The sequence below is a fragment of the Staurois parvus genome, unplaced genomic scaffold (genome assembly GCF_062004578.1).
Source record: "Staurois parvus isolate SC_StPar_1 unplaced genomic scaffold, SC_StPar_1.0 ptg000019l, whole genome shotgun sequence".
In the NCBI taxonomy this organism is placed as follows: Eukaryota; Metazoa; Chordata; class Amphibia; order Anura; family Ranidae; genus Staurois; species Staurois parvus.
Window position 1 is genome coordinate 4,529,749 of NW_028317815.1, and position 24,260 is coordinate 4,554,008.

General features: G+C 42.7%; 1 protein-coding gene across 1 annotated transcript in view; it reads right to left on the bottom strand.

Moving 5' to 3' along the window:
• Window positions 1-24,260, bottom strand: part of MOV10L1 (Mov10 like RNA helicase 1) — a 161,328-nt gene that overhangs the window by 81,170 nt on the left and 55,898 nt on the right. The window contains exons 5-6 of the mRNA XM_089686613.1: window positions 23,502-23,692; window positions 15,373-15,507 (exon numbers count right to left, since the gene is read on the bottom strand). Coding sequence (XP_089542739.1) covers window positions 15,373-15,507; window positions 23,502-23,692 — 326 coding nt within the window. The remainder of the gene's footprint in view (window positions 1-15,372; window positions 15,508-23,501; window positions 23,693-24,260) is intronic.

A 24,260-nucleotide genomic window follows, 5' to 3' on the forward strand; every position in this document is an offset into this window, starting at 1 on the left:
GAACAAAATACAGCAGGTAAAATAAGGTGCTACTGAGATGAAATTTTCACCATATGTTGGTAACAACCCATGCAGTCCATACAAAAAGAAAGAAACCCAAACAAATACGTTAAGGAATTAAGTTATTTGTAATAAAAGGAAATGACACAGAAAAAGTATTGAACACGCTAACTGAACTTTAATACTTCGCACAAAAGCTTTTGTTGGTAATGACAGCTTCAAGAAGTTTACTGTATGGAGAAACTAGTTGCATACATTGCTCAGGTGTGATCTTGGCCCATTCTGCCACACAGTCTTCAAATCTTGAAGGTTCTGTGGGCCTCTTCTATGAATGCTGTTCTTTAGTACTTTATATAGATTTTCTATTGGATTCAAGCCGGGTGATTGGCTGGGCCATTCTAGCAGCTTTGTTTTCTTTCTTTGCAGCCAATTGAGTTTCCATGGCTTTGTGTTTAGGATCATTGTCTTGCTGAAATGTCCACCCTTGTTTCATCTTCATCATCCTGAAGATGGCAGCAGATTTTTATCAAGAATGTCTCAGTACATTTTTCCATCCATTCTTCCTTCAATGATATGAAGTTTGAAAGTACCGTATGCCGAAAAACAGCCCCACACCAAGATGTATGTATACCAAATGAAAATAAAAATATGGCAAGTGAATTAACCACTCGCCCTCTAGAGGATTTACACCCCTCCCTGACCAGGCCATTACAGCGCTGCGTTACTTTAACTGACAATTGTGCGGTCATGCAACGCTGCACCCAAATGAAGATTACATCCTTTCTTTCCCTCACGAATTGAGCTCTCTTTCAGTGGTATTTGATCGCCTGTGTGGTTTTATTATTTGCGCTATATAAAGAAAAAAAAAAAAAAAAAAAAAGACAATTTTGAGAAAGAAACTAGTTTTGACTTTTTGCTATTAAACATATCCAGTAAAAAAAAATAAAATCTTGTCATATATGTAGGCCAAAATGTACATGTCTTTGTAAAAAAAAAATGCCAGTACGTGTAAATTCATTGGTATACGTGAAAGTTATAGCATTTGCAAATGGCGATATATATACTGAGATTTGTATAAATTTTATTAGTAGTAATGGCAGCGATATGCGACTTATAGCGGGACTGCGGCAGGCATTCTAACACTGGGGGGAACTAACCTGGTGTTACTGACATCCCCAGTGACATCAATACAGTGATCAGTGCTAAAAAAAAAAAAATCACTGACACTGTACTAATGACACTGGGCAGGAAGGGGTTAACATGAGGGGTGATCAATGGGTTAACTGTGTGCTGTTTCACAATGTGCTGTGTTCGTGTGCTTCACTTTAAGCACACTGCTTTGCATGGATGTGCACAGCCATCCAAAGCAGTGTGCACGAGCCGACAGGGAGGAGAAATGTTTTGTTTACATGAGAATGGTCAAGACATACAGTGCCTGAAGCAGCAAAGCAACCCCAAAACATCAGTGAACCTCCACCATGTTTGCCTGTAGGGACTGTATTCTTTTCTTTAAAGGCCTCATTGCTTTTTCTGAAAACCGTAAAATAATGGGCTTTGCCAAAAAGCTGTAATTTTGTTTTGTCTGTCCAGAGCACATCCTCCCTTCCTCAGGTACGTTTTGGCAAACTCCAATCTGGCTTTTTATGTCTCTAAGTCAGCAGTGGGGTCCTTCTGGGTCTCCTACCATAGTGTCCCTATTCATTCAGATGGCAACGTATAGTGTGAGCTGACACAGTTGTACCCTGTGCCTGAAGGTCCGCTTGTTTGAATTTGTCTGGAAGTTGATTGAGGCTCTTTATCCACCATTTTAACAATCCTTTGCTGCAATCTTTCATTAATTTTTCGGGTTCATCCACATCCAGGGATTTTAGCAACAGTGCCAAGGGATGTAATCTTCTTGACAATGTTGCGCACAGAGGACACAGGAACATTAAGATCTCTGGAGATGGACTTGTAACCTTGAGCTTGTCCATGCTTTTCCACAATCTGTGTTCTGAAATCCTCAGACAATTCTTTGCTCCTCTTTTTCCTCTCCATGTGGCAAGCAGAGACAGAATATCAGGAGAGGCTAAGAAACCGAAGAAATGTTGCTCACGGTCGCACAGCAGGTGTGCGCGAACGGATGCGCATATGCAAGCGTGCACGCAAATGTGCATTGGCGCCAGACAGGCTATTTAAACTGTACTAGTGCCTGATGTCTTTGCCGTTTGGTCTACAGCGTTCCTGAAATCCTATTTCTATCCTGATCTTCCTGTTGCCAACCAACCAACTAATCTGTTTGACCTTGTTAGTACCCTGTGCGCACCGACTTTTGGCTCGATTCTGGACTACGTCTCTGCTTTCTCCCACTGTCTGCCTTGCGGTTGCTTACTCCAGTCTGTACTCTGACCAGTCTTCTTCCTGCCACCTTGTACCTGATCTGCCTGCCAGCATCTGACCCAGCTTGTCTGACCCTGCCATTGTTACCCTGATACTTGGTAGTCTGCTGTCTTGCTCAGCACCTACAGCCCTGCCTGCACTTGGTAGAGACAGATGACGCATCTGCTTCTGGCTCCCCCAGTCCAACTAAGCACCTATACCTACTGCCTGCGATCTTCCAGCCTGCGGTCCTACCATTCAGCATCCAAAAGCCTGCCTGCATCCGGTACAGACAGATGATGCATCTGCTTCTGATGTCCACAGCCTGCTGTCTTACCGTTCAGTATCCACTGCCTGCCTGCATCCAGTACAGGCGGACGACGCATCTGCTTCTGGTGTTCCCAGTCGACCCAGTCCCAGCTTGCAACCAGTACAGACGGACAAGCGGCATCGTAGATCTGGCAGGCACTTGTGCCACTCTGGGCTCTTGTGCCTCCTGTCCAACCTCTGGAAACAGCAGCATTTCCAGGGCTGCAAAGAAAACCACTCTTGTGGACCTGAAAGCAGATAAAGTCCATTGTGCTTTTTCCCAGTGTTACCTTCTAGATGAAGGCATTCAAGGATGGTCCAAAACAAGCATTTTCTTCAAAGGGCAGCCTATCAATTTGCAGAGAAGTTCAGCTGACCAACCCTTGAGCCATAGGTTCCTTCCTATTTAGGCATAGTGCCAACCCATGAAAGCTGCTTTATGAAGTCTTTCAAGAAATCCACTGAGAAACTTAAAGCTCTCGGAAAGTTTTCCAAGAGCTGCCAAATGGCATGATCTTCAAAATCAGATTCCCTGAAATGGAGCACACGCTTCACTCAGATTTTATGTACTTGGCAAACTCTCACCACAACCACTGCTGGCTGCAGAGCCATTCCTAAAAAGGTAGAAGGAATCTTTAAGGAGGTTCTCTAACCTCTTATCTATGGTGTAAGTATAAATTAATGATTATACAAAGTGATAGAGCTATTCCTTTAACAAATACGCAAATTATATGAACAAATCTTTCAGTGACTTCTTGTTACAAGACTGTGCACTACCATAAATGAAAAGTATAGCCAACGATATATTGGCTAGGCTTCTCCCGTAAGTCACAGGAGTGCAGTTCGTCCTGTGATCAGTTTTCAGCCGACAGCGGGCTAAAATGACTGTCAGCTTGTCACTCAGCCAGTCCAGGCTCTGAAAAGATCCCAACCAAATGCTTAGGATCCACCTAGAAGCTTAGACCGCCACCTGGCTCAGCTTCTGAGCGATCTATGGAGAGTCCGAGCCAGCCCCTTCAGCCTCCTCCACAGCCCAGCGCTACAGGGGAAGAGCAGAGAGTCAGAGACCTGAGCGATCAGCAGTGTTTGATCTCTCAGTTCTCACTGCAGAACCAGCATGTGACAGATGCAGCATCCAATTGATGCTGCATCCACCTAGGTGAACTACATTTTTTTTTTAAGTCCAAACTTCTCTTTTAACCACATGCCCTCCAGAGGGTTTACCCCCCTTCGTGACAGGGCCATTTTTTGTGTTACGGCGCTGCGTTACTTTAACTGACAATTGCGCATTCATGCAACACTGCACCCACATTAAATTTCCGTCCTTTTTTTTTCCACGAAGAGCTTTTTTTCGGTGGTATTTGATCGCCTGTGCAGTTTTAATTTTTTTCGCTATTAAAAAAAAGCCACAATTTTGAGAAAAAAAAACAATATTTTTGACTTTTTGATATTAAACATGTACAGTAAAAACATTTTAAAAATCAAATTTAGTCAAATTTAGGCCAAAATGTATTCTGCTACATGTCTTTGCTAAACAAATATCCCAATACGTGTAAATTAATTGGTTTTCGTGAAAGCTATAGCGTTCACTAATGGCAGTACTGGGATTTTTAATTTTTTTTTTTACTAGTACTGGCAGTGATCAACGACTTATAGCGGGACTGTGGCGGGCATTCTGACATTGGGGGGAACCGACTTGGTGTCACTGACATCCCCAGTGACACCAATACAGTGATCAGTGCTAAAAAAAACCCAAAAAAAAACAAAACAAAAAAACAAAACAAAACAAAAAACAGACAGTACTAATGGCACTGGGCAGGAAGGGGTTAACATCAGCGGCGATCAATGGGTTGACTGTGTGCTGTTTTACTATAAGCTGTGTCCATGTGCATCACTGTAAGCACACCGCTTTACATGGCAGTGCTGTGCACAGCCATCCAAAGCAGTATGCACGAGCTGACAGGTGACGCTCAGCAATCAACGGGCGCTGGGGAGTAAATCACCTGCTGGGACCCAGTAATTGACAGCCGAGAATGGCGGCACGCCCCCTACCCGGAAATGCAAAATCATGTATATATACACGTGATTTTGTGCACCTTAGCAGTATTTCTGCTATAGGGCAGTCGGGAAATGGTTAAGTAAATTATCAAGAGCAAATTATATAAGTCATGTGATATTACATCACTGAACAGTGCACTCAACCATTAAAATTCAAAAAGTCCATACACATGAGAAAAAAGGTTGCATGATAAAAATCTTCACTGTGAATAGTGTGAAACTATGCTCCAAGACCACTTTAAGAACTCATGCACTCTGCAGCAAAAAACAAACAAAAAACCCCCCAGCTTTTACAGGTGTTTGAGCTCTTTTTTCTTTGCCTCTAAGGCCTCATGCACACTACAGCTCACAGAAGCTGCTCATACAGGTATCTGAGCTGTTTTTTCAGCTTTTACGTTTCTCTACCTGTTAACGCCCCTCCATGTTAGCCTGTGTGTCCATGCACACTATAGGCATTTTTAGGAGTTAGTGAAAGGGGAGTTTGCAGGCAGAAAAAAAAAACAAAAAACCTAAACCCACAATAGCATTTGTGTACAGAGATACTTTGGGAACATCCACAGACTGGACAGCCACCAACCTCTCCATGTCAGTCCTAGACCCAATACACAGCAGCCACAAAAGGAACCAGCTTAGGAACCAACATATTGCATATAAAAAAAAACACCACCATTAGTTGCCATTTAAAAACTTTAATAGTGTGTTTTATATATCCTGAATAGAGAACCACAGCTATCTGTGGAGTTATAATTTCAAATGCAGCATAAAAAAAATTCTCAAATCTTCAAAAAAGTTCCCAGATGAAAAAAAAAAAAAATACAGAAATTATGAGACAACAGTAAAATAATGTTCTCTGTCAATGTTACCTTCTTCAACACAGCTAGCCAGGTTGCGAGTAAGGTCACAAGCATTTGACATCAACCTTCTGTGCCAGCTCCAATTACTCCTTAGAGGAGATTCCCTGCACAAATCTCTCTGGACCGAACCTTGAACCTGATTTTTCTGGCCTCCTAAAAGAGGACTCCCATCAGTCCTATCTGCCTGGACTAGACAATTAAACCAACCCTTGGTTATTTTACAAAACATTGTATCCATATATATTTTCATCTGTTCCTTAGTAACTTTTACATACTTTACATATACAGTTGGTAAATTAACAGCATGTAAATGTATGAAGCATCAGAGAAAAAAGGTTAAAACTAGAAAAAAGGAGAACAACTGAACAAAGTTAAAGGATATGAACACATTGACTATTTTTTTTTTTTTTTAACATAAATCTTACCCTTCAGTATTATCAGTATGTGGCACTGAACAGGTGATACCAAACTGAAACTGTCCTATAACACAAAAGGGTCTTCAGGAATGAAACCCAAAACATAAGTGAAAATTCACTTTGCTAAAAAGTCAGTATACTCCTTTCATATAATAAAACATAAAAGTGCGGCACTATATATAACGAAAAAAAAAATTAGTGCAAACACAAAGTTAACATAAATACTTTAAATCTGGTCAAGAAGATGAAGGGAATCCACCATCACCAGCACCCGAAAAATTCTGCCTCTTACCAAATAAAATTGACCCCTCCGGTTAAGGTTGGGCCAAATTGCACAATACAAAATCCAAACGCATGCCACAGACCTGGACATTTAATAATGTCAAAGGATCAAACTGGCCTCCAATGGTAGATGAATAAAAGCACCCGCTGGATGATTCCAAAAATTGGCTATGATCCGGACACTGGTGGAGCTCCAAACGTTAACTCCAGAAATTGAACAGAGAAAAAAAACCTGCAGAAAAGATTAATCCTCAGAGGACAAACCCATAAAAGAAAATCCTCACAGTGTAGTAAATTATGAAAGATTTATTGCCCCAAAGCATATTATAAAACGTACATCAATGTAATTGATAAAACAGCATGTCACCAAAAAGATGGATACGTTTCAAACCCATCAAATGGTTGCCACGTTCCGGTACGTTCTGACGTCACGTGCTCTGGCTCCTCCCTATGCATTTCATCATCGGTGACGTCAGGGCGTGGCCAGCATCAGAACGTAGCACCTTATATAGGGAGGAGGGAGACCAACTCCTCCCCTATTCTAATCAAGGCGTGCACTGGAACGGAAAGGCGAATACTCTGGCCCAAAGATCGGAAGATACTGGACATGTAATGCCAATAGTGCTTAATTAACTAATCAAATAAAAATAGGTCCTAGGCAACAAAAATGGAGATTAATTAAAAAACAGGAATCGAATCCTTCATACCCTAAGACCCTATACCCTGTATATTGAAACCCACACGGGCATTGAAGCAAATAAAACTACATTCTTTGTAGAACAGGTAATAAAATTCCTGATTTTAAACGATTTATTGTTAATAGTGGAATGAAAGTTGTCAATTTTCCTATTTTTGCATGCTTGCAGGCTGTGCATTTCCTGCAAGGTTAGTAACCCTTAGTTTCTTGAAACATAAAAAGTTTTTTAGGGGGAGCTATGACATTAGGAGCTGGTTGGTGGTAAATCAATGGCACATTCTGCATAGTCCCTCTGCCACAGTGGCAGATGGAATATAAAAGCAGTCACAAACCTAGAAGGTGTCATTCTGTGGGAGGAGTCCTCTAAATTCAAAAGCTCACAAAATTGCTGCATGAAAAAAGCACCCAACAATTCAGTTAACAGAGGTGAAGTTTGGGTTTGAGGAATAGTGTATTCGACCATGCTTTATGTTACACTCACATCTAGGGTGTAACATGATAAAGTGTAAAGTATGCACTAGGCTTTGAAGCCTTTTGCTGCTACCAACATGCAAACAACTTCCCAGCCACTGTAGCAGCAGGAAGTTTGCCTTTTTACAGGAGCTGTTGACTCTTTAATAGAAGTGGATGGCTGTAAAGCCACTAGGAATGCTGTCCCTTCAGAATGTAGTGTGCCAGTGTGTCAGGGTCCCGTCCACAGCAGAAGTTCTGGCATTTCTGCTACTACTCTGCATAGCCGCAGAAGGACACATCAGCCTCAGTTTGATGCCAGACGGCCTTTATAAGGAGGCTCATCACTTCCTGTGGAGAGCCCTCTGCAAGGCCCTGAAGGTGGAACTCTGCTTATTGTCCGCCTACCATCCCCAGAGTAACTGGTAAACGGAGCGAACGAACCAGACTTTGGAGCAATATTTACGGTGCTTCTTTGCTTTTCCTCAGGATGATTGGGCATCTCTACTCCCATTGGCAGAATTTGCCTACAACAACTCAGTCCATTAGCAGAAACTAGTCGCCATTTTGGGCCAAATATGGATTCCACCCTTCCTCCTTACCCGACACCATTCCTGAAGCTTCGGTACCCGCAGTACAGGACAGACTCTCCATGCTACAGAACAACTGTAAAGTCCTCCGAGAGTCTATACTGAAATCCCAGGCTGATTATAAGAAACACTACGACAGGAAAACGGAGAGGAAACCCTCCTCTGAAGATTGGAGACAAAGTTTGGCTATCAACTGCGAATCTAAAACACCGTGCCCATCACGTAAGTTGGGTCCAAGGTACATTGGCCCTTTCCAGATCAAGAGGGAAATCAATCCAGTGGCGTTTGAGCTGTGCCTTCCGGAATAATTCAAGATCCACCCAGTTTTCCACATCTCCCTACTCAAGCCCGCTGTTCCTGATCCTTTTCCAGGGAGTGTAGAACCACCTCCTCTGCCTATAACAGTTGGGGAGGAGACGGAATACGAGGTTGAAGCAATTCTGGACTACAGAAGGCGGCGAAGACAAATCCAGTACCTGGTCAGATGGAAGGGGTACCCACCTGAAGAAAGTTCCTGGGAAACAAAAAGGCAATGTACATGTCCCCAGGCTTCTCCAAGAATTTTGTTCCAAGTATCCTGAAAAGATGGCCCAGGTGGGCATCCAAATGCCGCCCTTTAGGGGGGGGGGGCACTGTCAGGGTCCTGTCTATGGCAGAAGTTCTGGAAGATCTGGCATTTCTGCCACTACTCTGCATGGTCGCAGAAGGACACATCAGCCTCAGTTTGGTGCCAGACGGCCTTTATAAGGAGGCTCATCACTTCCTCAAGTTGCTGGATGATCTCTAGCTCCCCGTGCCTTGTTTCCTGTAACTTGACCCGTCATTTCCGTTACCGACTCGGCTTGCTCCTGGACCGGTCTACTCTGCTTTACCCCTGATCTGACCTCGGCCTGGCTTACGGATACTCTCTCTCTCGCTCCTCCGTATAAGAGAGGGCGATGAGTGGAAGACCGCCTTCAAAACACACTTAGCACATTTTGAATACTTAGTGATGCCGTTTGGGCTATGTAATGCCCCTGCTACATTTCAACATTTTGTGAACGACATCTTTAGAGAACACCTTGACCTTTTTGTGATCGTCTACCTGGACGATATCCTAATTTTACGGATACTCTCTCTCCTCTGTGTGTGACCTTGGCTATCCCATCTGACTACGTCTGTTCTGATTCCCACCTGGTACCTGACCTTGGCTTGAACCAACTACCCAGTAAACATCCAAATCCTGGAAGGGCTTGCATACCACGCACAGGCGCCTCCTGTCTGCAGACCTATCTCCGTGCACCAGCTGTGCTTCTGAGTGGACCACCAACCAGCACTCCTACAGGCGACCTGTGCAACTCTGGGCCTGACTCCCGCTGTCCCACTCCCAGGAGAGTCCAGAACTTAGCCACAAGGGAAGCCCTCTCTCCACTGGCCTCCATCACCAGGTACATGATACGGTGATGTCACCAGCTGCAAAAAGTAGTGAATATCTCCTAAACAGTGCAGGTTTAAGAGATATTTCTTGTACTTACAGATAAGCTTAATTAGAAGCTTAACAAATAAGACTGGCACAAATGGGGATGTGGATGTCTCCCGATATAGTAATTCAAAGTGATTAAACATCAATAGAAGTCCAACAATGTAGTATGGTCCAATGGCACTTGTGGCAGCTTGATCCTAGGAGTAAGAAGCAACCTTTGTGTAAACATAAGAAAGGAGCAGCATAAAATAAAGCATTTATTAGACTCCAAGAGTGGCAACTCGCATGCTGTAAATAAAATATCGTTCCTCAATGTCAAAGCAGCTGGCTGGCTGGTAAAGACCTCTTTCATTTCCTTCTTCCTTCTTTATTATAAGCTTTCCTACAGGTACAAGTGAGCAAGCAGCATTTACTATCGCTTTAACTGCAGCTAAGGCACAGATTCTTTCTGAGACATGTTGCTAAAAATGTGATCAGTATAGCTGTATCTATGTGAAGTCATATGTTATGCAGAAAGCAGGGGCTTGAGAAGAGCAAAAATTAAACAGTTTATCACAGTACAACAACTCCAACAGCAGGCATATTTCTGGAAACAGTCCTTGTACTTCGAAAAGCAAGTTCAATACACAGAAAATTTAAGACATGCAAAGCTTTCCAAACTGTGGAAATATTTGCTTCTTGGTTTATGCAGGAGACTAATCTGATTCTCTATTGCTTTTAAGTAGATCTTAGGAATCTGTAATGCAGTATGTGCAGACAAGACCAAGTGCTTACTGAGACACAGAGATGCTGCAGAGAATATAAAGGATTAGAAAATTGGTATTCTTAATGCTCCGTTTCAAAAATGTTTTACATACTGACATACCGTGATATACCCAGTCTGTCTGGCCAGTTTAGCCACGTGCTGGTCTGGCACCATCCACATGCACCTTAACTTCATTAAGACGCAGACATGGAATCTAATGCAAGCAACACTGACTGAGGAAAATACACTGCTCAAAGAAATTAAAAGGGATACTTTTTAATCAGAGTATAGCATCAAGTCAATTAAACTCCTGGGATATTGATCTGGTAAGTAGCAGAGGGGGTTGTTATTCAGTTACAGCTGCTTTGATGTTAACCACCCTAGCGGTCTGGTCCATATTTCTCTGCTCAAAGTGGTAAATTTTTTTGCATGGAAATATGTATTTTTTTTTTATTGTAGGCCTGTAATTTTTAGGAATAATTCACTGAAATCTGTCCGAATAAGAGTCTAGTAAACATCCCGGGTATGTTAAAATTTGAAACACGAAATCATAAAATTATAATTTAATAAATCATAAAAAATAATTATAATAATACATTTAATTCAATAATATAATCAAACCAAAAACACTGAATTTTGAAATATAGAGCCAAGTTCTCACATCGCTGAGCAAAGTCGCAAAATCGTTTTCAGTGTGATGACGAATTTCCCCACAATTCATCACTCAATTCTGCAAGTGGTTCTGATTTACTATCGCTGTTCTCTAGCTGGTCTAAAACCGATTTTGACCTAAAGGGATGCTTTTTGGACACCATGGACATTTCTCAGTTTCCAGGCAGAAAGAACAGTAAAAATGTAGGCAGGGCACAGGACAAAGCACTAGGAACAACAATTATGTGAAATGCTTTGATACAGTAATGTTTTACTATGTTATTTTAGTGAATGTCACTTTTTGTCATTTTCAAATTTCCCGCCGCTCCGTCCCCGTACGCCCCAACGTCGCAGGGGACGGAACCCAGAAGACAGATGCCGGTATCCGCCGGAGAACATTACAGGGAACACTGCAGGTGGGACATTGCGGGAGCGCAGGACAAAGTAAGATAAGAACAGATCCCGGAGCAGCGCCGCATGGTAAGCCCGAGTGTAGCTCGGGGTTACCGCTTGTGGTACTGAAACTTTACCCCGAGCTACACTCGGGAATACCGCCAGGGAGGCTACTGAAATTAACAACAGGTGCACTAGATGGGCAACAATGAGACGACCCCCAAAAACAGGAATGGTTTTACAGGTAGAGGCTACTGACTTTTTTTTCCCTTACTCACCTTTACTGTTTTTCACTAGTTTTGCATTTGGCTAGGGTCAGTGTCACTACTGGTAGCATGAGGCGATACCTGGACCCTACAGAGGTTACACTGGCAGTCCAACTCCTCCAGGATGGCACAGTAATACGTGCCATTGCCAGAAGGTTTACTGCGTCTCCCAGCACAGTCTCAAGAGCATGGAGGAGATTCCAGGAGACAGACTCTAGGAAAGCTGGACAGGGCTACAGAAGGTCCTTAACCCATCAGGAGGACTAGTATCTGTTCCTTTGTTACACAAGTGAATAAAATATAAAAAAAAATATAAAAAATCAAGTGTATATATATCCATTAAGGCTCATTACTCACCTCTATCTGGTGAGTGCGGTTAATATCATTTTTCACGTAGTGGATAGGGGGAGGCACATTTTGAATGATTTATTATTGGTCTCAATGGGAATAAGGACTTATTTTCACATGGACACTTGATTTTTTATATAATTTTTTTATTTTTTATTTGTTCACTTGTGTAATTTTGTTTGTAGATTTTGCGCTGTTTTTTGTTGTTATTCATTGGTGTTTTTTCACTGTTGCACAGCTGCATAATCGCTTAGGATTTGTTTTTTGGCGCTGGGATATATATTTTTGATCTGTTCCTTTGTGCATGGAAGAACAAGATGAGCACTGCCAGAGCCCTACAAAATTACCTCCAGCAGGCCACTGGTGTGAATGCCTCTGACCAAACAATCAGAAAAAGACTTCATGAGGATGCCTGACACCATACAGCTCGATTGGCATTAGCCACTGAACACCAGAATTGGCAGGTCTGCCACTGGCTCCCTGTGCTTTTCACAGATGAGAGCAGGTTCACCCTGAGCACATGTGACAGATGTGAAAGGATCTGGAGAAGCCATGGAGAACGTTATACTGCCTACAACATTGTTCAGTGTGACCGTTTTGGTGGTTGGTCAGTGATGGTCTGGGGAGGCATATCCATGGAGGGACGCACAGACCTCTACAGGCTAGACAATGGCACCCTGACTGCCATTAGGTATTGGGATGAAATCCTTGGACCCATTGTCAGACCCTACGCTGGTGCAGTGGGTCCTGGGTTCCTCCTGGTGCACGACAATGCCCAGCCTCATGTTGCGAGAGTATGCAGACAGTTCCTGGAAGATGAAGGAACTGATACCAATGAATGGCCCCAAACGCAAATTCAATAGAACGCCTCTGGGATATCATGTTTCAGTCCATCCGACGCCACCAGGTTGCACCTCAGACTGTCCATGAGCTCAGTGATGCCCTGGTCCAGATCTGGGAGGAAATACCCCAGGATACCATCTGTCGTCTCATTAGGAGCATGCCCCGACGGTTAGGCATGCATACAAGCACGTGGGGGCCATACAAACTACGAAATACCACTTTGAGTTGCTGCAATTAAATTTCAGCAAAATGCACCAGCCTGTTGCATCATTTTTTCACTCTGATTTTCAGGGTATCTGAATTCAGTCCTCTGTAGGTTGATAATTTTCATTTCCATAAAACGATGGGGCATCCTTACGTTCCTAACACATTATCCAGTTCATATCAGTATAGATATCCAGCATTATATTTTTTCCCATTGAGATCTGATGTGTTTTCAAAGTGTTCCTTTAATTTTATTGAGCAGTGTAGAAGAAACAGGGGAGGGTCCAGCTAGGACTGACCTAACTAGCACTAAACAGGTGGGGAGAACAGAGGGAGAGTAAACAAGTTGAAGTGGGCTTAACTTACCTCTAGACGTCAGCATACAACAGAGCAATAGTAACTTGATACACTTCAATAGAACAGAAAAACACATCTGGATAGGACAGGACAGTTGAAGAGGATTGATGATTTAAGCATGTCAGGCACAGCTATATATACACACTAAATATATAGCTGATATTAACTCTCCAAGAAGCGTGTCAGAATCTGGAAGCAACTGATTCTATAGTACTGCTTTTTGTAAGTGGGACTTTTTGTACATTATAAAAATGATATACTTTGTGTTGTGTGCTTATACACCTTTGTGATGTGAAACCATGACTTGTTAACACATAAATACATAGTCAACATCATATATTTGTGATGTCCCTCCATGTTTCTTCTGAAGTCCAAGTGAATGACCTGTAAAAGGCTTTTTAAAGTGCCTATCACCTATGGGCAACTTTGGGTACCAGAATTTCATGGACACTTGCAATTTTAAGGCTTGACAGATTTATTTCTATGCTGGGGATTTATCTAAATTATTAAAACAGCTTTTACCTTGACATACACTTACATACCATGGTATAAAAATAGTTTTATAAAAGACTTAAACAATATGGAATTGTTTTTGTGTCTAAGAAGTTTTATATTATGTATATGCATGTATGAGGTGTATTTATCACTGCAGATTTTTATTATATGCACATTGTTAGAACATATTTATAAAACATTATGTATAGAACATTTTTAGAAAATAAATTTTAATTACCTGTATTGGCCCTTTAGGATAGTAGTATATTAAAGCGATACTAAAGGTTTATTTATTTTTAAATAACAAACATGTTATACATACCTGCTGTGTGCAGTGATTTTGCACAGAGCAGCCTGAATCCTCCTCTTCTCGGGCCCCCTGCAGGCTCACCTGGCTGCTCCTTTCAGTCGTGTGCCCCCATAGCAAGCAACTTGCTATGAGGGCACCCGCTGCTCCGTGTCCATTCACACACACGGAGTCGCGCCTTGGTACCGCCCCCTCCCTCCTCATTGGCTGATTAGCTGTGATTGACAATAGTGGGAGCCAATGGCTCCCGCTTGCTGTCTCAGCCAATGAGGAGGCAGAGACCCGGGACAGCCGAGCTGTCATGCACATTGCTGGATCTTGATGGGGCTCAGGTAAGTATTGAAGGGGCTGGGGGCAATAATGCACACAGGTTTTTTTTACCTTCATGCATAGAATGCTGCAACTGTCCCAAGTCAGCTCTAAGACCGAGGAATGTATCCCATGACCATTGACCTCTCCGTCTCGGTCTGCTTTGAGCAGAGACATGTGACTGTTAGTCACTGCTCTCCGCCTTGCCCCTCCTGTGCTCACTAGAGTGCTGGGCTGGAGAGAGGATGTATGCAGCTGGCTTTCAGCTCCCAGCCACATGCTGAGAACCAGAATTCAATCTGGCAGCTGGGTGGATCCCAATAATATAGTCGGGACCCTTCTGAAGTTCGGAGTGATTTTGTGACTTTTTTTTTTTTTTTTTACTAGTAATGGTGGCAATGAGCAACTTATAGAAGGACTGCGGGGGGTATTCTGACACTGGGGGGAACGGACTTGGTGTCAATGACATTCCCAGTGACACCAATACAGTGATCAGTGCCAATTAAAAGCACTGACACTAATGGCACTGGACAGGAAGGGGTTAACATGTGGGGTGATCAAAGGGTTAACTGTGTGCAGTTTTAATATAAGCTGTGTGTGCTTTTAATTGTAAGCAACCTGCTTTGTATGGTTCTGCTATGCAGAACCATACAAAGCAGTGTGCAGGAGCTTACAAGGGAGAGGACTGTATTGTTTACATACAGTTCTCTTCCCCGTCGGTAATGCTCGGCGATCACCATTTGCGAGAGATTATTCATCGGCCGGGACCTAGTGACTGACAGCCGAGGCCGCGAATAGTGTCACGGGTAGGACGTGCGCGCCCTCTACCTGGAGATGCAAAATCACGTATATATACACACAAGTGATTTTGCGCACCCCTGCCGCCCTGTAGCAGTATATCCGCGGGAAAGCGGTTAAGTCATCATTACAGGTAAAGTAACACATACAGCCTAGTACAATAACAACATGGTAACATACTCTATATAAATTTGCAGGGATTTACTCTGTCCTTGTTTGATCACTCCAAGATGAGTCATTCTGGAAACCTCTAAGCCTCCTTTATTCATCATCAAAGCAGCAACGTTCTGGCTGTCTTCATCAGATGTTGACATACTGTATTAGCATAGAAAAGAACTGCAGACATTACAGACTGTAAAACCATTTTTTCATTCCTCTATAGAAAACACTCATGTTCTGATGGTAATATAAATGAAATGCTAGTTCCAGAATGCATGTTAATTAAAAACAAAAAACTGCAATTACAAACAGGATAAAAATGAACAGCACATCTAAAAAAAAAAAAATTAAAAATATAATAAAAGTTTTTGCTGTAATATTTACCTTCCATTAGATTTCCCCTGCAGTACTTTTTCTGCCTTGGTTTGATGGCCAACATCTTTGAATCCACTTCGTCTGGCCATCCTGAATCCACCCTAGCCCAAGATTGGACAGTGAGAGAGTAAACCAGCACAGTGACGATCTCTCTGTCACTCTTTACCCTCCTAATAGCAATGTTTCTTTTTTAGCATCTATACTGATCTGCTCCTTGTGCTGCTTCTTCCTCTCACATTCCATCCCTGCTGTACAGGGAGTAAAAAATGTTTTTTAAAAAAAATACATTTATATATGTATTGATGGCTACACAGCTGCACTAATTTGTCTCTATTATACCTGCCTAGAGTTCAGCTTTATCTTTACAATAAGCATATTAGTAGCAAAGCAGAATGCACACTGAGATACAGATCATATGTACTGTATCTAATGAAGCAAAAACAGCAGAATTCATCACAAGAAGCAGACATAACCTAATGAGAAATGGCTAGTCCGAAAATGAAAGGAAATGGAATGTTATAAGAAAAATATTCACAATGCAGCAAGAAGCATAGAGTGTAGTGATCAGAAGTATGCAACAATTTCTCTTTTCTCATTGCTGGTCAGAAAGTGCTAAACCAGTGCTATAACTTGAATGGACTGGGAAGATAAATGTGGTATGCTACGTGGGCTGTATACCTTGAGAAGAGAAATACAGTGGGAAAAAGTGGGTGTAGTCATTAAATTGGATGTTGTTTCATGGTGTATGCTCTTTTCTCTGCTATGGTTTAGGGTCAGAGGGTACACCAAAGAGATTGTGGGATTAAAATAAGCCCTATTGCTGGTGAGAGTGGCAGTAATAATAACCACCATCATTGGTGTCAGCGCCAGCAATGATAACTCCCAGCAATAACTCAAAGTGGGTAGTGACAACCCCCCAGCAAGCGTCAGGGATAGCAATAACAACCCCAAGCATTAGGGCAAGGAATAACCCCCATAAAGTGTCAGGGACAGTAATGACAACACCCAGCAACAAACCCTAGTAAGTGTCAGGGTAAGCAATAACCACCAGAAATAAACCTCTTGCAATCCAGTGTTTTTCCTAACATACTAAATGTAATAAAATACCTACCTGTAAGTAACCTGAATTGGGTCCTGGTCAGGTTTAGACTAGGGATACTTGTGACTCAGACACACCAGAATTGTGTGGCCTGGTGGACATGGCCAATAAGGTGGGTGTGAATTTATAGTGTGTGTTTGCTAGTATAGCATCTTTCCACTTTGTATTACTATGTTTTAGACAAACTAGGAGCCTAGTGGAAATAGAAACAGAAAGGTGATGGTGGAAAAAAGCCAACTGGTCCATTGAGTCTGCCTGTTTTTTGTTTGTTTTTTTAATTTAGGTTTTGTATTATTTTTGTTTTCTTCCATTAACTTTTTTGTCCGAGTATAGATCTAGGTTTGTCCTAAGCGTGTTTGAAGCCATTTACTGTTGACTGGCTCACTACCTGTTGGACGTTTATCCAAAGCATCAATTACCCTTTCAGTAAAATAATACTTTCTAAGATTAGTTTTGAACTTTCCTCCAGTTAGTTTGCGGTCACGTCCCCGTGTTCTTGATTTTGGTTTCATATTGAAAATACTGCCTTCTTGAAAAGTATTCATTACCTTGATAAATTTAAAGGTTTTGGGTTGCCAAAAACACAGAGGAGCAGGCCAGGGACTCACGCCTGGCAATTAAAGCAAATGTGGCAGACTGTCAGCAGCTGCATTCATATATCTGTACAGGGCAGGGCCCCACCAGAGTATCCAGAGCTTACCAGAATAGCGAGGGATAAATTCCCCCAGAGCCAGAACTATAAAGTGTTGAACTGCAGGATCACTCAGTGGACGGCACAGACATGTGGTATTTGTGCTGGGTGGGTTTATGCTAGAAGGGGGGGATTTACAACCTATTGTGCGCTTAACTTCTGCAGTTTCACACAGGTGCCATTAGTTCTTAATAGCACCCATATGCATCCACCAATTACATGCATGTTTACGCCCACTAAAAAGCATGGTACTGCAGTACCATGCATTTTGGTAGGGCTCAATTTAGTGTACACCAGGGCATCTTCCAGCAATCTGCTGTTTCCAGGAATAAGCCTTCACCTGGTGTTGGCTATAGGTACTTAGCTTCTCTTCAAGTGTCTCACAGAGCCTCAGTTTCACTTGTGCGATAAGCTGCTCTTGAACCTGATAAATAGTGAATTGGTGTTGTGCTACTTAGTGCATAAATAAATGGACAATAAACATAAAAATAAATGGAATAAAGTGTTAAGATGAAATAAACCCCAGGTGTGAAGATGGAAAAATGCTGAATCAGCAACAAGTGTAAAAACAGCCAGAAGCGTAACAAATAGGAATAAAAATGTTGTCAAACCACCTGCAGAGGAATGACGGGGAGATAACACCACTGATCCCCCGATGCAGACTGGATGGAGGTCAGCTTCTTACGGGAGGAAGAAGCCAGCAAGATCCTGAAGGTATGAGAGTCTGAGAAGGAAGGAGAGGAACAAAAGTACGGTAGGCAGAGATAGGTGGGGGGATAGATTCAGGTAGGCAGTGATGCGGTCAGTGGAGAGGAGTATATATATTATATATACACTGCTCAAAAAAAAATTAAAGGAACACTTTTTAAATCAGGAGTATAGCATCAAGTCAATTACACTCCTAGGATATTGATCTGGTCAGTTAAGTAGCAGAGGGGGTTGTTAATCAGTTTCAGCTGCTTTGGTGTTAATAAAATTAATAACAGGTGCACTAGATGAGCAACAATAAGATGACCCACAAAATAGGAATGGTTTTACAGGTGGAGGCCACTGACATTTTTTTCCCTATTCATCTTTTCTAAATGTTTTTCACTAGTTTTGCATTTGGCTAGGGTCAGCGTCACTACTGGTAGCATGAGGCAATACCTAGACCCTACAGAGGTTGCACAGTCAGTCCAACTCCTCCCGGATGGCATGTCAATAGGTGCCATTGCCAGAAGGTTTGCTGTGTCTCCCAGCACAGTCTCAGGAGCCTGGAGGAGATTCCAGGAAACAGGCAGTTACTCTAAGAGAGATGGACAGGGCCATAGAAGGTCCTTAAAGGATATGTTCACTTTTTTGCAGGTAAAAAAAAACGTGCATTTATTATTTTTGTCTACAGGAGCCTGGAAAGCATTGCACCAGTGATCAGTAGAATGCGGATGCCATGCAGGTCTCCTGCAGACCTGCCAGAATATCTGCTTGCCATAAGAGATGTATGGCCAAGCAGATAGTCTGACAGGAAGAGTCAATGAACTGTTACGGTGCTCCACTGCGCAGTGGTAGTTCATTGAAAACTACAAGCCCACAACCGCTAAGGCTGTCGAGACGAAGTTCATTTGCTCACATAAGTCCGTGACTGCGCGGTGCGGCCATGTGGACTGAGCCTCGCATGGCCATACGGTTTTCAAATTTAACAGATAATATGGTGAGACTTCTCCCTGTATTATCTGTAAGAGGGAGGAGTGTGTGGCGGTTATGGGAACATGTTCCTAAAGGTGAACTTATTTAACCCATCAGCAGGATCGGTATCTGCTCCTTTGTGCAAGGAGGAACAGGATGAGCACTGCCAGCGCCCTACAAAATTACCTCCAGCAGGCCACTGGTGTGAATGTCTCTAACCAAACATTCAGAAACAGATTTCATGAGGATGGACTGAGGGCCCAACGTCCTCTAGTGGGCCCTGTGCTCACTGCCCGGCACCATAGAGCTCAATTGTCATTTGCCATTGAACACCAGAATTGGCCGTTCCACCACTGGCACCCTGTGCTTTTCACAGATGAGAGCAGGTTCACCCTGAGCACATGTGACAGATGTGAAAGGGTCTGGAGAAGCTGTGTAGAATGTTACATCATTCAGTATGACAGTTTTCGTGGTGGGTCAGTGATAGTCTGCTGAGGCATATCCATGAAGGGACGCACAGACCTCTATAGGCTAGACAATGGCACCCTGGCTGCCATTAGGTATTGGGATGAAATCCTTGGACAGTGGGTCCTGGGATCCTCCTGGTGCATTACAATGCCCGGCCTCATGTAGTGAGAATATGCAGGCAGTTCCTGAAGGATGAAGGAATTGATACCATTAAATGGCCCCATGCTCACCTGACCAAAATCCAATAGAACACCTCTGGGATATCATTTTAGTCCATCTGCCACCGCCAGCCTGCACCTCAGACTGTCCAGGAGCTAAAGTGATGCCTGGTCTAGATATGGGAGGAAATACCCCAGGACACCATCCGTCGTCACATTAGGAGCATGCCCAGACGTTGTCAGGCATGCATACAAGCAAGTGGGGGCAATATAAACTACTGAGTAGAATTTTGAGTTGCTGCAATGAAATTTCAGCAGAATGGACTAGCCTGCTGCATCATTTTTTCACTTTGATTTTCTGGGGGGGGGGGGGGGGGTGAGGGGTCTTTGAATACAATCCTCTGTAGGTTGATAAATTTCATTTCCATCAAACGATGGGGCATCCTTATGTTCCTAACACATTACCCAGTCCATATCAGTATAGACATTTTTCCCCATTGAGATCTGATGTGTTTTCAAAGTGTTCCTTTTTTTTCCCTAATTTTATAGAGCAGTGCAATATAAGAAAATTATATATATATAAATAAAATATGGCTGAGAGGCTGTAGTGACCCCTTTGGTGGACATTTCCTTGTAAGCTGAGGAATGGGTGTCTGCCATGCTGGGATTTGAAGTACTGCCATGGAGAATGCTCATTTCACTCCCTCTCTATTGCCTATGCTTTCCTATCTTTGTCCCCCATCCCCTTTTCTCACTGTCCTCTTGCTCGCTCTCACCCCTTTTTCTCTTTCTCTTTCTCCCTACACCCACACCCCACTCTCATCCTGACCTCTGCAACCCCCTCCCTGCTCCTCCTTCTCTTCATCATGATCTCCCTAGTTGTCGATAAAATGTATCAGTAATTGGCATTGTTGCATCCCTAAACCCCAGCGCTATGTTCTCCCCTCATCCCCCTACATACACATGAATTAAGTCCTCTATAGTGTTGAAACAGATTACTCTACATCCTCAGCAAACTTGCATGTCCCCAGTAAAACCCCTTGAAGCTGCAGCAGCTTTCTTACACCTGCCATCATATCCTGCCTGAACAACTTCTATCATTCATCAATCGCCTCTTCCCCTGATCTGTACTGTCACTGGTCTCCCTCCTACAGTTATTAGCTTTGTCTGCAATCAATTATTCTGTTCCTGAGTGATATATGATAGAACCATCCATGGCATCTCTTGCTGGATGTAGTCCTTTGCTTGCATTTATCTGGTCTGTACCTTGAGGCACTATTCCACCAACTGACACAAAATAATGGACAACCATTCCCCTTATTGACACCAATAGGGCACTATTCTTCTCATTGATAACAAATGGGGCTTTATTCCTCCCATTAAAACCAAAGATGGGGCACAGATGCCGGGGGCCTTTTCTACTCCCATTGGCCATAGTCAGGCCCTCCCCTAAAGCCTGAAGGACACTTAACTGACCTTTTGCTTAGAACGTTTTGAGACCCTTAATTTACATGATCAAGCAAGCAATCAGCAGAGAGCCAAGTCTGCAACATTCATTGGCCAGCAGGCAGGAGCATGCACATGTAAAAGGTATCCCGGGGATATGTTTTTGTATAATGTTTTTGAAAGGAAATCTGAGGCAAAGTACTTTGACATTTCGAGGAAACTGTTGCCCCCTCCTACAAAAAGCAGCAGCGCTGACACCACTGGGTCTTAAAAGAAGTATTTTTTGGAAACAATATGATTTAATTGAACAATTTTAATTGCATATTGATCAAGGGAATTGGGGGAACAAAGAATATTATATGTGCATACTGCACTTTTTGCTTTTTAATTCCAGGTTGCTTTAACTGAAATCATATGTAGATCTGCAGATGAAAGAAATAGATGAAGAAATACAAAGTAACTTAACGTTTGTATCTACTCAAACATCTAAACACTGAGATATTTGACAGCAGCAGTAGGTCAGAAGGACTGGGCATACTACATACATTGTGTGCATTTGGCTAAAGTTTTTTGGGTGTGTATCCACCCAGTCCATAACTGATAAAATAAACAAAGCAAATATACAGTGGGGCAAAAAAGTATTTAGTCAGCCACCAATTGTGCAAGTTCTCCCACTTAAAAAGATGAGAGAGGCCTGTAATTCGCATCATAGGTAGACCTCAACTATGAGAGACAAAATGAGAAAACAAATCCAGACAATCACATTGGCTGATTTGGAAAGAATTTGCAAATTATGGTGGAAAATAAGTATTTGGTCACCTACAAACAAGCAAGATTTCTGGCTCTCACAGACCTGTACCTTCTTCTTTAAGAGGCTCCTCTGTCCTGCACTCATTACCTGTATCAATGGCACCTGTTTGAACTTATCGGTATAAAAGACACCTGTCCACAACCTCAAACAGTCACACTCCAAACTCCACTATAGTGAAGACCAAAGAGCTGTCGAAGGACACCAGAAACAAAATTGTAGACCTGCACCAAGCTGGGAAGACTGAATCTGCAATAGGCAAGCAGCTTGGTGTGAACAAATCAACTGTGGGAGCAATAATTAGAAAATGGAAGACATACAAGACCAATGATAATCTCCCTCGGTCTGGGGCTCCACGCAAGATCTCACCCCGTGGGGTCAAAATGATCACAAGAACGGTGAGCAAAAATCCCAGGACCACACGGGGGGACCTAGTGAATGACCTGTAGAGAGCTGGGACCAACGTAACAAAGGCTACCATCAGTAACACACTACGCCACCAGGGACTCAGATCCTGCAGTGCCAGATGTGTCCCCCTGCTTAAGCCAGTACATGTCCGGGCCCGTCTGAAGTTTGCTAGAGAGCATTTGGATGATCCAGAATTGGGAGAATGTCATATGGTCAGATGAAACCAAAATAGAACTGTTTGGTAGAAACACAACTCGGCGTGTTTGGAGGAGAGAGAATGCTGAGTTGCATCCAAAGAACACCATACCTACTGTGAAGCATGGGGTGGCAACATCATGCTTTGGGGCTGTTTCTCCGCAAATGGACCAGGACGACTGATCCATGTACAGGACAGAATGAATGGGGCCATGTATCGTGAGATTTTGAGTACAAACCTCCTTCCATCAGCAAAGGCATTGAAGATGAAACATGGCTGGGTCTTCCAACATGACAATGATCCCAAACATACCACCCGGGCAACGAAGGAGTGGCTTCATAAGAAGCATTTCAAGGTCCTGGAGTGGCCTAGCCAGTCTCCAGATCTCAACCCCATAGAAAACCTTTGGAGGGAGTTGAAAGTCCGTGTTGCCCAGCGACAGCCCCAAAACATCACTGCTCTAGAAGAGATCTGCATTGAGGAATGGGCCAACATACCAGCAACAGTGTGTGCCAACCTTGTGAAGACTTACAGGAAACATTTGACCTCATTGCCAACAAAGGATATATAACAAAGTATTGAGATGAACTTTTGATATTAACCAAATACTTATTTTCCACCATAATTTGCAAATCAGCCAATGTGATTGTCTGGATTTGTTTTCTCATTTTGTCTCCCATAGTTGAGGTCTACCTATGATGCCAATTACAGGCCTCTCTCATCTTTTTAAGTGGGAGAACTTGAACAATTGGTGGATGACTAAATACTTTTTTGCCCCACTGTATGATAAAACTAACAAACAAATTGTTGGGGTCTTCACAGGAAATCATGAAACTTACCTGTTTTTGCTAGCTGGTGCAATGCACAGGGCTCTCCAAACATAACAGGACTGACTGCTTTCTAGTACTACTGCATTAACCAGGTCATTGCGCTGAGGTTTATAGCCTTCAGGAAGTATTAGTGAGTCCATTGTGAAGAATATGTTTTCATTAATTACACCGGTTGTGCCATAGAAAGCTGTAATTGTTACCTATATGCATTAAAGAAAGTGAAATTATTTGGAAACTTTCTGTCACTGTTATTTTAACATTTTTTTTTAAAGTTTACATTCTTGTACTTCTAAGACAGACTTGCTGTACTTCCCGAAAATCAGTTTCTTGGAGTTCATTAAGGGACACCAAATGAGAGTAGAGCTAACAACTTGGTATCAAATTAACTCCATCAGATTTAATTTTTTTAGAACAGCAGTATTAGGAGTAGATCAAAAAACAGAGGGTGGGACCTAAATCCCTTTATGAACTCCCAGACACTGGTACTGCAGCAAATACAAAAACAAGGTTTCCTGTCTTGTTCTTCTAAGGGACGCAGGATTCAGTTAGATCAATTTGGACGTCCAAAAGTAATCAAACTGAGGGGTTGGGAACACAGACAAAGCACTTACAAGCCCACATAACAATAAATAAAAAATGGTGGCTGCCTGCAGCTCAAGGAGTTGCCTGAAGTACCTTATGCCTAAAAGGTGGTGTCAGAAAACGTAAGAAAATGTGAGACCTTGTAGAGTATACCTTAACCGGAAAAAAGTGGAACCATGTCCTTAA